The following is a 16,359-nucleotide window of genomic DNA, read 5'->3' on the forward strand; positions in this document are numbered from 1 at the left end:
GTTTCCACGCCCAATTTGTGCCATCCAGTTGACAAACATTTTCTGACAAGTCGACATTGGGATTTGACAAGTCGACATAATCATCTGAAAAGTTGACATCATTATTTGACAAGTCGACATAATTATATGACAGGTCGAAATTATTATTTGACAAGTCGACATAATATCTGACAAGTCAACATCATTATCTGACAAGTCAACGTATAATATGAATGATATATTTTTTTTATTTTATTTTTTCTGTCAAATAATTATGTTAACTTGTCAAATCATTATGTCGCCTTGTCGGATATTTATGTTAACTTATCAGATTTTTATATCGGCTTGTAATATAATTATGATGACAAGTAAATGACAGTTAGTGGCAATAACACGCTTTGACAACAAATTATTGAGTTTCTACGCAATACAATAATTTTCTGACAAGTCAACAAAAAGATCGGACAAGTTGACATAAATCTCTGACAAGTCGACAAAATCATCTGACAAGTCAATATAATTATCTGACAAGTGGTGGCAGATCCATGCCACCATATGGGATACTTGCATTAAATATTTTATTAAAATTTCGCTTTTAGAGAACTTTAAGAAGCTTATTTAACGTGCTTTGATATTTAAGAAATGTAAGTCTCTTCGAAATGTACTGAAATCAATATGAAAACAATCATTTAGTACAAGAATAAATACACGCAATCTAACGTTCCACTAAAGAGTAACTTTCCCATACATCTTAAAAAGAATAACATATTAGTCATGTACATATTCAAGCCACGCATATATTTTCCCCAAATTTAAAATTCTCATTTGAGTTTGTACAATTATAAAATGAACATAGAGGGACTACGGTATTCTCTTAAGAAAGATATTGTAACTTCTTTTCACTAGTCTGACCCTATATCAGCTGACACTAATAACTAAACCATGTCAGGAACACCGATTTAAGGAGGTTGAGTGATCAACAAATTAGCAGTCATGTCCATCTTCAACTTTTTTTTAAATATTAATTGTTTGGGTATAAAATATTATTAAGTAATGAAAATTTGATGTATTTTAGCATTTAAAGAATGTTTGTTTTTCGATCTCTTTAAACAGAGCTCTTCCTTTAAAGAAGATATACCGTATACAGGGAAATATTCACCCCCTTTTATTTTCGCCCCTTTTTAAGACTTGGCGAATTCCGATTTCTTCAATTATTTCTCTTTAAACACAACTGTGTCTAGGCAAATTCAATAACGGGGAAAAACTGCTTGCAAGTGTAGAAGGGCGAAAATTACAGGAGGCGAAAATAACCCTGTATACAGTATATAGTCTAAAAATGGCCATGACAATCCAGTCCTCTTATCTGTTCACATTGATTCCACAACTCAACACAAGAAAAGTAAATAGTGAGATGTTTATTGTTCTCTCATTATAAACTTAAATACACCTGTGCACAGGTAACAAGTAGCCACGTCTGAAATATTATCCTTGTCATCATAGTTATAATCTTTATCATCATCATCATCATAAATAAAGCAAATATGTAGCTGCGCATGACAAGTCAGTGAATGGCAATTAAAAATGCAGTAATAAATAACCTCTACAAGTCATGGTGCACATTCACCTTTCTTGCAATATAAATGAATATGTACATCTCTTAAAATTGCTAATATTTTTTCTCCAGTTTGGAAAAAAAAATTACGTTACCGTCAACACACATATAAGGATAAACATTTTTCTGTACAGCATTTAAACTGGCATCGAATACTAATATTAACTGACTGAGAGAAATTTACTAAACTAAACTTGCATGTGGTGGTCATCTTTACATTCTAAGACCGAAACTGATAGCAATGAACATCTCAACACAGATCTTTAACAAAAAAGTTTCAAATTAGAAGAAAAACTGTGTCAACCATTACAAATTACAGATACAGTTTGATAATGATGCTATTATAGTCATACAGCACACTTGTGGGGATTTACTCTTACTTCCCGGGGATTTTTCTTTCAAAACTTTTTTTATTCAAATGACATAACTTTAATCAACATCCTGGTTGAAGATTAGCAATTATCGGTTTTGATCAACAAGGAAGTGAGATTTTTGGATTTCTCAGATTCATACAAAATATCAAATCCATTAAGTGCAGGGCACTGCAGTTTGTTTTCTGAAAGGGTGGAATTGATGTAAAATTGCACAGACAAAAATTTGTATTTTTTCCTTTTTTAAATTTGCATGTCATAAGAGAAATGAAACCACTTGGTAATAATTATAAAGAATTCCACTAATGTTCAAGTTCATGAATAGATAAAATTCATCTTACATCTATCAAAAACTGACATGACATGTGCTTGTGAAGACCAACAATGAACACTTCATCAGTCCTGAGAAACCTTCGACTTTTTTTTCCTTTCCTCATTGAACGAGCTCAGATTCCGTTGTCTGTAGGATGGTCTGTCCGTCGGCATCCATTGCCAGCAGGGCTTGTACAGTCTCCAGGGGGATAGGCTCCCCATCCCCTCCCTGGAGCTGTACCGTGCTGCCATCCTCGTTCTGAATGATGATAAACCCATCAGGGGTCTGGTATATGTTGGAGGCGGTGATTATTTGGTTGGTTTGAAGTCCTGACCCCTCCAGGGTGGATTCATCCACATATTGAATCAGCCCTTCCTGAGCCTGTGAATCATCTTCCATGGTCTGTTCCACTTCACCGACAACTTGCGCAGTTCCATCTATGCTGACTGCTTCTGCTGTCATTAGGTTTTCTGATGCGCCAGGAGTAGAGCCAATGAAATCTGTTGTAACAAAACTCTCCTCATCGTTATTTGCTATTTGAATGTCCGCACTTGTGGTTTGAATATCTGCTCTTGTGGTTGGCAGTGAAATCATGATACTGTTAGGGATTTGAAGAGTCTCAGCTTCTGTATGGGTGACAGTTAAGTTTCTCACAATACCAGTGTTGTCTTGTACTACAACAGAGGGAGTGACAGTTACTGTATTCCTAGCCCCATTACCCACTTGACTGACGGTAGCTGTGGGAGTTGAATTGATTGGAGTTTCACAAGTGATGAGACCTTCTGGTGACACGATTCTCACAATCTTAGTCTCTCCTGATGAGGAGATAGATGGAGTGGTTTTGTTCACCTTATTTAACAGACTAACTCCTCCAGAAATGACCTGATGGGGCACATTTTGCACCACAACAGGTGCCCCACTCGCGATAGTTGGCTGGACTCGACTCCGAGCAGAAGCCGACTGAACAAGAATCGGGGCGGACGGTTGGGACTGAGAAATGATGAGTTTTTGAGAGTTCAGAGTTGAGGATAAGGCAGCAGTGCCTTGCGTCTTCACTTTGGCCACTGCCTTACTCATTGTGGAGGAAGAAATTGGATGGATGACAATGGGGGTCTGGTTGGAAGATCTTCCAAGGTTATTCAATGCAGGATCATTGTTAGAGAGGGTCATCTTCTTATTGGCCGTGGTAACAGAGCTCGGATGCACAACAATACTGCTGTTGGATGAATTCTGAGACGATAATGACGATGAAGATGGAGAGGCAGGGATCAGACCTGTCATTGTCGGTTTGAATTTTTTTGCGGGAGAGGAGATCTCATCTTTTATCACTGTGTTCAGGTTACGTTTCACTGCACTGTTCACCGAGTTCACAGCTATAGCAGCTCTGGGCGGGAATGTAATAGATTCCTGAGTGGCAGGCATTTCTTTGATCTCGTAAACACCTGCCTCCAGGCCTACAGCACCCGCCAATTTCTCATCCTCTATCTACAAAAAAGAGAAATTCATTAACAAAATTTTTCATCCACAATCAACCAAAGAAATTTTTAAAAGAGAAAATTATAAAGGAACTCTGAAAATTAATGGATCAGATTAGAAGATAATCAGTAACAACTCCTTGGGTTTTTTTCAGTAAATATCAATGGAATATACAGCTTACTCAACTTATATTGAACTCGCTTATTTGAAATTCCGCTTATTTTGAAATAATGAAATCGGTTATTTTGAAATATCGCTTATATTGAAGCCACTGATCGGTCCACAAAGGTGACAATTAGTTGTTTTTATAACGGTTATATTGAAGCACTCCCTGGCGGCTGTCGTCATGGTTGATGACAGTAATTATGCCAGACTGACCGGCTGATATACAAAGGTGTGAATTGATAAGTTCTCTTCATGTGTGTTTTTTACTTCTATTAAAAAGTAAAATTTATTCACTGTTTAATTTTTTGTTTTTACGAATGCTACGGATGTATTGATGCTAGACGTAACATGGCAACCCCAAGGAAAAGAAATACCTTATCTCGGGACACTAAATACAAACTAGTTATGGCTATTGATGAAAGGACAATGCCTAAATTCGAAATAGCTAAGGATTTTGAGATTATCGCGGGTACACTACGATGATATACAAGCAGCGTTCAGCAATATTTGAAGCGTTTGAGTCTGGTGATTTTCTAAATCCTAAAAGAATGCAATCCGAGATTATGAGGTTTAAGATAGTAACAAAATAAAACTTACAAAACTTTCGGATATAATTTTAATCAAACTTTCAAGCACTAATGTTCCATGTAGTCCGTTTATTGTAATAGATAAATGATGACCAAATAATTTGTTTGGGTTTGGTTTTCTATGCTTACATTGGGATTGAACTTTCAAAAATGGCGGCTTCACGTCAGTCAATTTCGCTTATATTGAAATACGGATATATTGAAATAATTTGTATGGTCCCCTGAATTTCAATATATTCGGAGTAGGCTGTATACTGTGGAATCATTTTATTTTGTGGGGGCCAATTTTCGTGGATTTTTTGCTTGTTCGTGGGGATGTAATTTTGTGGATGAATCAGTTTTCAGTTTCAGTAGGTAAACCAAACCTTTTATGATTAGTTTTCATTGAGGGTATAACTTCGTGAGCGAGGGCTACCCACAAATACCACGAAAATTGAGCCACCGCAAATTCTAATAATTCCACAGTATGAAAATCACTTTTTCTAGTGCTTGTAAAGTTGATAAATTGTAAATTATACTTCCTAAGAGGAATAACTCTTAAAATATTTTTAGGTGTACTACACCATTTCAAGAAATCATGAGAATGATGCTCAAATGTTGTATACTGCTGACCTTCACTTGCATTATTCAAATAAGGAACAAGTTTAGACAACAACATTATGAAATCAGTGAAAAAAAATGGTCAAGTGCTTGCACTATCAAGAATGAACAAAGGAGTGTTTTTAACATCTATAAATATTAATATCTGATTCATATCAATCAGGATATTTCTGTTTAATGGGGACAACCCAAGGTCAAGTTCTTGTTCTTAAAACTCGCAAATTTAACATTGCTGCATATACACATGTGCTGCACGTGGTTTCATTAATATCCGTGGGGGTTAATTTTCGTGTATATTCTCTGAGAAAATCAGTTTTAGGATATGTAAAACCCGAGTATAACAGTCAATGATCCTATTAAATGATATGCCATTAGATTTTGCCTTTCAATAAACATTAAACTTTGTGACTCAACTATTATACTCGGGTTTTACATATCCTGAAACTGATTTTCTCAGACAAGATCAAAGGCCTGAAGGGCCATAATGGCTTACGGGTTTGAAATGACTATATTTACATGGATCGAGTATGATTCCCTCTATTTCTAACGGAAACTTTAGTTTATTTATAGCTCTATAGAAAGTAACTAGCTACATGTAATTCATAGATCTATAAAAACTAACAGGACCAATATCAACATGCCCCATTTGTTGATTGGTCGAACCTTAGTGACCGAAACAGACAGGATTGAAATCTAGACGCCTCTTTTATCAATTGATTGAAACCCCCATTGCTTTTAGGAAAATCATAGACTGCATAAAATAATAATGATGATGTCAGACTCAAACTCCAATATGAGACAATTTGTTTCTTTCTTTTATCCAATGACTGAAGTATATTAACTGTAAATTCATTCAACTATATAGGACACAAAAACACTTAAAACCAACATGCTCTCAAATATCAGTATACCTTGTATTTCTACGCACTATGAACTTGCGCGAGAGTTGGTGCACGGTGCGACGTAACAGCGCCACAGCCAGCGCGAAATCACTGCGCGTAAAAATAATATAACCAAATGATGAAATGTACTGCATGTTATGTACTATCATTAATGAATTCTAATGAAATCTACACCAACAATTAAGTATTATTCCATTTTATTTGTATTTCATAAATGTATATTTATTCATATTTTTCGGGGTTTTTTTTCTACTTTTTCAAGAGGCTGACCTTCACAAGCTTTTATAAGAAATATAGATTCACAAGGCAGTTCTAACACCTTCTGTTTTATTTTTTCCCTTTGTACAGAGATATAAACTCTTTGGAGGGGGGGGGGGGGGGGGGGCAAGAAACAGGCAGAACTATGCAATTACAGCAAACTTGTTTTGACACCAAATTTAATTAAAATTAATTACTGCACTTTAACTTTGCAGTCAGTCTCTCTTCACATGACATATGTACACAGTCATTTACAGAGGCATACTATACGATGTCTCTCTGTTATAGTAATGTGACATCGCTTCCGTATATGACTTGCAATCAAGCTTAACTGCATATTGTTTTCTTATTTGAGTACATTTGGTCTCAAGTTTTCAATATTTTTACGACAAATAAACAGTTCAATCATAGCACAACCAAGGTAAGTCCATCGAGGGAACATTGTGCTATTTCTAGATCTTGGAAAATCCCCAACTTTCGATAATGGCGGAGGTGTCGAAGACGGCACATTATATTAAAACAAGTAGTAATTGCCCCTCTATTTATGCATTTATTACCGATTTATAATCCCAGTTTCAATATATCTCAATCATAAGTTCAGTTCTTTAACCGTTAAACACTTTCCCCCTTGCTGAGATCGATGTCGATCGAAGTTAGCGACGCTCTCTGCGGATGCAAACGTTTTTATGAAGATTGAAATAAATAACGACAACTTTACATTTACTTATAACTGTTAGGATCTGAAATAATTGGGAAAAGATTTTTTGCTTATAATACATGTAAGTATGCATAGCGGAAAGCATGGCGGCACTGTGTGATGCATGGCGGGGGCCTATACCTCTATAGAAAAACGGCCTACGGAAAACACTGCAGTTAATATTCATTCGCGTTAGATTTCGAGTTTGTTTAAATAAAGTCAATTCATAATGGTTACAATAACATAAGTGATAATAACATATGGAAAATATAATCTTGCTTAAATATATTTATTATGAACATCAAACAGTTAACTTTGCAACAATCGAATAGAACTATTTTTTGTCGCGCATGTTCAGATAACTGAACTCTTTGCCGTAAAGATTATCCGGCAACTAGATGGCCGTAAGCCATAAAAAAAGCTGTCAATGAGACAGCAAACCAGGTTTTCTTTTGTGTGAACAGTATCCATAATCTATTTGTCAACCTTGAATTGCTAAACACTACCTCCAGAGAAATGGGGTACTCTATATGCTGTATTTTGCCCAAAAACACCCATGAAGTTCAATAGGCCATATTGGCAAAATTCAAGTTTTAAAAACCCACATCTCTGATATATGTACAATTGATATGCAAAACAACAACTTCCTGTCTTGAAAACAGAAGGAGAAGTTATCCGTTCAAAGGGGGTACCCATTTGGCAGCCACCTGCCTGCCATTTACACCATTTCAAAAACCAGATTTTTCCTTTGGTAAACTTGGTTAAAATTTGTACTCAACCAATATTGATGAAACCTGAGTATATTAGTCAAATATTCCAAAAGTTAACAAAAACTTTATAATTCTTAGTTAATGTTACATACCTTTAATGTATTGGTGCTTTTCTCTGTAGCAGGCTGCATAAATGTGCTACAGACTTCCTTCACCTCCTTGGCCAGTGTTTGGAACTCCTTGTAAATGTCATCCGCATGGGGCCTCCTAGGAACACCTTTCTGCACTTTGAGGAGGAGGAAATCCCAAAGAGTGAAAACCTTGGCTATTCGTGGCAAAACTAAGCCAATCAGATCTTCATCAGAACAGCTCGAAATCATCTGAAATCAAAAGGAACAAAATATTAAAAAGACACCTGCAATGTTGATTGACTTAACCTTTAACCCCTATAGGCATTACACAACAAAAAGGTCAAATTTTTCCTCAACTTTTTTTTTTTTAACTCTTAAATATTGAGTCTCTCTTTATGTGTATCATTTGTATCAACCCTCCTGACATCACAATTGTATTTGTACAATTTGTTCAGAATCCCATGATAGGGATTTGATTTAAAATGCTACAGAATTTCTTTGGTTTGGAGCACTTTTTATAAACCCTACAGTTTACAAAGCGTATACCGTATTTTTCAGGGCATATGTCGATGTGGGGCATAGGCCGAATTGCTAATTTTTAGACAAAATTCAAGAGAAATCCTTAGACTAGCCGAATTGGGGGATAAGCCGATTTTCAATCGATGAATACTATAATGAAAGTATGACGGTCACCGCTGATTGAGGAAGTCATCGTATTGAGTATATACTTTCAGAATATCGATGTAGAAAGTCAAAAAAGTAATTAAAGTTATTAAATTTGCTTATATATTTTAAGCAATTTTTAAAAATTAATCTGTGTTTTGTGGCTGTTTGGTCTCTTCCGTATTCGTCGGTGTATCGTTATGTATCGTAATTTTACATAGTGTATTTAATTGCAACACCAACCTCCGTGGTTCTGTCTGGTAGAACTAAGTATAATATTTTACCAAACCTTTTATATTTTATTAATACCTTATTGCTAAATCTCATTTAATCAAGTTATACTTTGAAAGCTACTTGTAAATACGGGGTATGGCGTCCATTAGCTAAACACGTGGTTTTATATTCAAATAGAGTTATCCCCCGTAATCGCTATGAATGAGAAAACGAAATACCAAACATAAAATATTTAATTTGTGTTCTTTCCATTAGTTAATTAAATAGTGACTTGCCGTTATGCAGAGAAGTTGTAATGTTAAAAACACAGTTAATGCAATGAAGTGTAACGGTGTACACTAGACTATGTGCCCCCAGGCTGTGTTTTAGTCACGGGTTTCACACCTTTGTATATACACACGACACCAGAATACCGTTATTTCATCCAACAGAAAATTAATTGTAAAAACACAAAGCATTTGATTTATTCTACACCTAAGACCAGTGATTCCCATGAACGCAGACATGAAGAATTCACAAAAATTCCGTCATATTACATTCTACCCGGTTTTGTTTTCTTTTTTACTGCGCAATAATAGTTTCCAGGGTTCATACACGAACGTGGGAAAAAAATTCTTTTGATTGGGGTTGTAAAGAAATACCTCGTACAGTACTGTACATTTTATTACTCACGATGTCATTACAAAATTTATCAACGGGACAACTATCAAACAATAGTTCAAACGGATGAAAAAAAAACCAACCCTCATAATAAACTGCTACAACAGTACAATGGATAAAAACAGTGGATTTTATATTTTACTGTTTAATTTTTTCAACTCTGAGTCTACGATTAGCCGAGCCCGGGGGATAGGCCGGGGCTCGCTCATCGGAGAAAAAAAATACTGGCCTATGCCCCGAAAAATACGGTACTGTCCAACCGAGTTTGTTCTTTATAACTTCTGTAGTGTAAGCTATTAACTTTCTTTATCCCTCAATTATAAGAGACAAAGAAATAAATGTTGGTCATGGTTTACACACACCAGAAACTCATGCCAGGAATAGTAAAATGGGATCAATCCTTGCTGAGAGAAATAAACATTTCTTTGTGTTTCAGCTAGCCAAACAAGAACAGCAACAAGTGGAGAATTCCCAAAATGAATCACTTTTGAAATGTGTTTTAAACAAATTAATTAACTCATTTGTTTTTCGTATAATGTTGCATATTATTACTGGTATGTATCCAATCAATATGCCACTAAATATGTTTCAAATATATATGTCTGGTCTTAAGCAAAACATGCACAAATTATATAGGCAAAATTTCAGAGTCGGACAAATCGTGTTGATTTCAATGAGCCGTGACAGAAAGGCCTACTGAAAAAGACAGTCACGTTGCTTTTTGATACAACAACCCAAAATTCATGTTCATGTTAGAATGGCTTCTACTTTACTGAATTTCATATATGATGATGTTTCCTGACAAACAGAATGTCAGCCATATATAGACTTACATCTTGGAGTCTAGACCTGCGTCTGAGTGCTGCATTAGGACCCGGGGGTCTCCCCCTGCTCCCTCCCCTTCGTGGGTAGTACCCCCTGGAGGTGGGGATGCGGGGTGGGGTGCTGGAGGTGGAATCTTGGGTATTGCTGTCCTCCGACATGTTACCTGTACTGTTGAATCCATTGTGGGACATGCCTATTTAAATGTAGGAAAGTAACATCCAATCCAACTTTTCAACATCTTACATATTTTTGAATATGTGGTGTACATCTCTGACAAGACTTGCAGTATCAAAGAACAATCTGACTTCTTTATACAGGTTTTCATTTGAATTTTTATGAAAGAAATTAAACATATAAACCCAATAACCTCGGTCTTTTGTTCCTATCAATATAGCTAATACAGCTACTAATAAAGATGATGCTTAAATATATATATATATATAAAGAAGCCAGTCATCAATATATAAAGAATCCTTATTTCACTGTATATTTAAATTATGTATGAATTTAAATTGGTGAAATTAAACAACATCTTTCATTTTGAAGTAAAAAAGATTTACTAGAGACTGGTGTTGTAAATTGCATTCCTTCTGGGGCATGGTCTGGGTGTGACCGGTAATGTCTCTCTAGGCTGCCTTGTCCAACATAGGCTTTATTGCAAACAGAGCACTGAAACTTCTTTGGCTTTCCTGTAGATCCAAATCCTGACAATGAAAGACATTCAAAATTAATTCATTGGTATAAATATTAGACAAACATAAAAAATCTGTTTAAATAAAATGAATGAAAAATCAAAGTTTCTGAAATCAATGATTTTTTTCATAACTTTCATGGTTTGATGACAAGTCTGTTATGACTCCCTTTTACTTTAAACTGGGTATATGTTTATGTTCCAACTACCTAAGGAAAAGGTGAATTCCTCTTGTTCCTCAATCACATGGTCATTCTCGTCTTCCTCATCGTCACTGTATTTATAGTCTGAGTATCCTCCATCAGAATCATCAGCTGCCTCTTCTTCCTCAAAATCCAGCACATGAAGATGTTTATAGTCCTTCACCATGTGCTTTGGGGGTTTTGAAATTCTCCCTGAGCGAGTGCGAGGGCGGTGCTTTTTTCTCTCTTCCTTTTCTTCTCGGGAGAGATCTGGCGCCTCGAAACGATCTTCGTCGTCTTCTTCATCTTCTTTCATTCTCTTCTTGTACTGTCTCCTCAGACCATCTTTGCTGAAAACCAAAGTCTGTGTTTGCTGCCCTTGTGATTGTTTCTTCCCCCCAACTGTCTTGATTATAGAGGAAGGGGAATTTTTGTGAAGTTCTGAAGGGTAAATCACCCTGTACACTATTCGTGTGTTGGTCTGCGGATTAAAAAGAATGCTTGATCCTTCTGCTGTAGAAGATTTTGCCACTTGCTGTTGCTGAACGACCTGCATTATTTGTTGCAGTTGCTCAGCGGACAGATTCTGCATAGGTGTGTACTGGTTCCCTTGCTGTATGATTCGAATTGGATTTTGACTAGAACCTAAAGGGGCCCCACTAGCTTGATTTGATGGCATTAAAGTCACACTGATTCTACCCGATGAAGTGTCAAGTTTCAAGACATTGTTCTGAACACTGCTTGGGACGACTGTAGAATTATTGGTCATATTATCTGTCTCCATTTCTTGAGAAAAATCAGAGTCAGGTTTTACGACTGCATATTCAGAGTTGGAATAGTTCTCCCCACTTTCAGCCACATTTTCACTGAAGGCAGTCACAACAAGTTGGTCATTGATACTGTCGTTTGTCGTTCCATCAAACGCAGTGTTCGACCCGTCGTCTATCACTAACTGTCCCCTCTCACCATTCATCTCCTCCTCAGTGACAAATGCCTCCGAGGGAACCACACTAGCGATGAGATCTTCCTCCACACGCGCCTCGGGATCCGTTCCCGTTGTATATTCAACACCAGCTTGAACAAACGTTCCCGTCGCTTCGTCCAAAGCTTGTTGGATGATGTCTTCATCTGTAACCTCGGTCACAACTGTTCCATCCATGTCCTGTGTGGTTATAATGGTACCATTATCCAACACATGCGTTCCATTCATATCAATAACATTACCTACAGTGTCCGCCATGTTTGTTTTGACTTCACCGTATATTTTTATTTTTTCAAGAAAATTCCCACATTAAATATCTTCAGTTGTCTCTCTGGTCATAAATAATCTCATTTTTGACAATAGTCAAAAATTTCTTTGGTATAATATTCGCACGTTTCCGTAGTTCACGATGGCGCGAACACATTCATTCATTTTCCTGTTTTTCGTTCGTCAGAGGTCGCTGCTCACAAAGGATTTCGCAGTCACAAAGCTGCGACTACCGCGAATTATTGAAATTAGCCGAATATGCGTTGTGGTACTTTTAAACCATTTTCAGAACAATTCATTGTGGGCTTTAGAGTTAACAGAGGCATAAAAACAACATATCTAGTTTATTTATGTGTCTGGAAGGTTATAAAATTATTAACAGTGACATATTATTTTTTCTTTTCAGTACATTACTGGATTATTCGGCAGCTGTTTGCGGGACGGTGAGAAAGTAATTTTGTGAAATAGGCTATAGCCTACATGTACATATATGTTAGAGCGGATTTGAGTAACACAATATAAATTCTATTTCTAGTGATAGATAAGTTAAGTAAGTACATGTATACCGTACAAAAAAATATCTTTTTTCTAAAATAACTGCCGGAGCCCGCCAAAATGAGAAACAATTCCTTTAGTGTTCCTTTCAAGAATGCTGTAAACAGAATTTGGAAAAATTGAACAAGAAAACGTTATTGTGAATAAAGTGTGCAGTATACTGATAACAACATGCCAGTCGATAGCAGATTCAGCGGGGGCGGGGTGCATGGAGGCAGTGGTTAGCCCTCCCCATTCCAAAAAAAAAAAAAATCTCGATCCGCCATTGCTAGTGATGAAAGTGGTCATTTGAAATACTGATCATAATATCACACAACCTGTAAATACAACTAGTTCAGACATGTATAGTTTACGTGCTCAACGATGGGTAGGGTGGTACTTCAAGCCAGCTAACCAACACCCCCCCCCCCCCTTCCGGTACTTTCGCTTGAGCGTTTACGGCGCTTGTATACCTGCGAGAAACGTTCGCCTAATAGTAAAATTATTATTATAACAACAATATCAACATACACTTCATTGCAAAAACAAATGCATATAAAAAGTAAAGAAACGAGCTAGCCTACCACTACCATCACCCCCCCCCCCCCCACCCCCCACCCCCCCCCCCCCCCGGTAACATATTAGAGGTTTGGCAACGCGTTTTATCTTTTCATAGAAAAAAAAATAGCGGAAACTTTCCTTCTTTCACATTCTGAATATCGAGACGTGCCTTTAGCTTTTATTAAACTTAAAATAAAATATCTTATGAGTAAATTGTTTTACAAACAAGTCATAGCGGTATTATATCCTCCTTTATATTTATTCTAATCCGAATAATTATGATGAATAAAATATGCGTTTTAAAAAAAATAAGTACACATTTCATCAACAAAATAATCTTTTCACACTCTATTGAGTTGCACCACCCTTATCCGACAACCCCTCCCACCCCGGGGTACAAACTGTGGCCTGACCAGTAAGAATTAGGAAGAAAGACGATCTGTCTTTAAATTATCTAATCAACTTTTAGAATCGGATGGGTTGTTCCGCTGTCCCTAATATAAGTACACCTATACCAAATGATTTGATATGTCCAAAACCTGACATATGATCATTTTATTTGGTGTTTAAACTTGTAAAAATGTCCAAATGCAATGGGAGGGGGCTATGAACTTAATTAGAATTAAATTGTGTCTAATCCTTTATAAATACATACGACAATAACACTTAAAAATTGTTCAATCCAATTCAATTTATCAAAATACTGCCCATGCGCTCTCATTTTATAAATTTTTATACATCTTTTTTATTTTAAGAAAGAAAATGGTTTTCAACATTTCATGTTATATTTTCTCATAAAAGTTGTACAGCTACATTGAAAGGCATGGTCTATACATGTGTTTCATCATTTGTGTGATAAAACTAGCGTAATTTTTTATTTGTGCGCCCATGTACATGTATTTTTACTATGGGAGGCACTGTAGCTCCCAGGTCGCCCATCCCATTTTTTTTCAGACCGGAAGCTACGGACCTGCAGCTGCAGTCAAAGAGGATGACCGATAAATCGAAGCAAATTATGTCATTGTGTGTACTCTTTCAATAACATTGAACCATTGGTTGGACTTTTTACATGATCAAACATGATTTAATTTTTCTATATTCTGCAGAATTGTTTTAAGTATTAAATACTGACAAAGTACACAATAATGCATGATATATCTAAAAGAAAATGGAGAAAAAAACCCAGAACAATTTCGATTCTCTCAAACTTTTTATCAATGTTTCCATTCCATTTTTTTCCCACGTTGTATATATACACGGAACCAAAGAACCTGCCTGTTGTGGAAATCCATAGTAGAGTTTATATATAAGTTAACTCTCTTGAAAGTTCGACGCATTCAATTAGACACGAAATACATTTATTTAGATCTCTTCCGTAAACAGTTTATCTTACACCATTACATGATCGCGAGAATCACGAAGGGAAGGGGGGGGGGTCATTCATAGGTCGAAGTGGTCATTAATTTACACAATTTAACGACGTTGCAAGTATTATACTGAATCAATAAACAGTCTCCAGCTGTCATGATTTTTTTTAAATATCACTCATATTATGACTGCTATTTTATCTACGTCCCAGGATCACGGCATTTGAGCTCTGTTTCAGGAATGAATCTGAAAAATATATCATTATAAATAAAGTTTGCTCTCATCTATCATAAATCTGTGAAATAATCGGTGAGAAATAAACCTTTCTTTCTACTGTCCTGTAAAGCGTGAATAGGGATATGGAAATAAAATATCATTATTTCAATGCATCTTATAGATTATTTTGCGCTGTATACCGCATCTATATGCGTCAATGGCACAATATATAAAGTCTCTATGTTACACTACATATATTATCATGACGATAAGGTTGTAAACGTATTATAGATAATAGGAATGTTTTTTTTTTAATGTTTGTGTTTTAATAGTTTTAATGTTTATGTTTTAATGGTGTAAGGTAATTTTTCGCAATGAAGATACATGTATATGGATACACTAAATTAGAAATATGTCATGTCATAAAGGACAATTTAATGAAGAAAAGGAGTAAAGTCCCGGGGGTCTATACTTGGGGGTGTAGTTTGAAAGGGGGATCGGTCCTGTCCACAAGCACCTATGGCCCTAAAACTGACAAATGTTTTGCAGAACAGCAGTCATATGGCATAATGAAGTTTTAGTCTAATAAATCCACTCATATTTAATGAACACGTCTTTTCAATTTTATTTTCCTTTTTCAAATATTCGCCAATCGGATTTGCACTTTCAGAATTATATACCTGATATCTACCTTAATTTTCAAAGTTATATTTATTTATCCAATTGGATCAGGCTATAATTGTCAGCTTGTTTTTCCATTAATTGATCAGTTTTTAATTAAATTACAAACTTCTTTAAAATTGACAATATTGTGGTTTGCGACAGTGCAGCCTCACAGGATATACAAGCACATCAGATTAGTTTTATATTTCATTCCCAACGCTATGCATCTGCACCTTAAACAAGACATCCCATTTATCCATCTTCATTGGTGCATATACATATCCAAAGCAAGCAACCTAAACTGCAGGTCAATAATTGTCATCTTCATCAAGTGTATGTTAATTCTTTTTTGTTTAATTAAACTCGATTAATTTATTTGAAAATTAATGAAGCTACACTACAATGATTGTCTCTAAATATAATCTGTATCCAATTTCTGACCAGTTTATTGCAATGTTATTGTAATATGTACTTTGATTATCTAACTCAGAAACTAAATTAGCTAAAAAAAACCAATGATTTATAACTTTCATCAAATAATATCATGCAAGTTGAATTACAAACACAAGATCTTGTGGGTAGAAGTTTATTGATCAGTAATTGGTAAGTTACTGACAAGCAAACTGATTCTAGCAGTCAGACAAGCAGATCTAAACATACAAGCACAGTTTTCATGTGGAAAATAATCGAATGTTTGATGCAGATTATTATA

General features: G+C 35.8%; 1 protein-coding gene across 1 annotated transcript; it reads right to left on the minus strand.

Annotated features, from left to right (window-relative positions):
* Nucleotides 1–1,378: 1,378 nt before the first annotated feature.
* Nucleotides 1,379–12,532, minus strand: LOC105338759 (uncharacterized). Its single transcript, XM_011444410.4, has 5 exons — nt 11,084–12,532; nt 10,744–10,887; nt 10,192–10,376; nt 7,823–8,050; nt 1,379–3,760 (listed from the first exon to the last, which is right to left on the minus strand). The coding sequence occupies exons 1-5, from the start codon at nt 12,294–12,296 to the stop codon at nt 2,396–2,398; spliced, it is 3,135 nt and encodes a 1,044-aa protein (XP_011442712.3). The 5' UTR covers nt 12,297–12,532; the 3' UTR covers nt 1,379–2,395.
* Nucleotides 12,533–16,359: the final 3,827 nt, after the last annotated feature.

The sequence above is a fragment of the Magallana gigas genome, chromosome 6 (assembly GCF_963853765.1).
Source record: "Magallana gigas chromosome 6, xbMagGiga1.1, whole genome shotgun sequence".
NCBI lineage: Eukaryota > Metazoa > Mollusca > Bivalvia > Ostreida > Ostreidae > Magallana > Magallana gigas.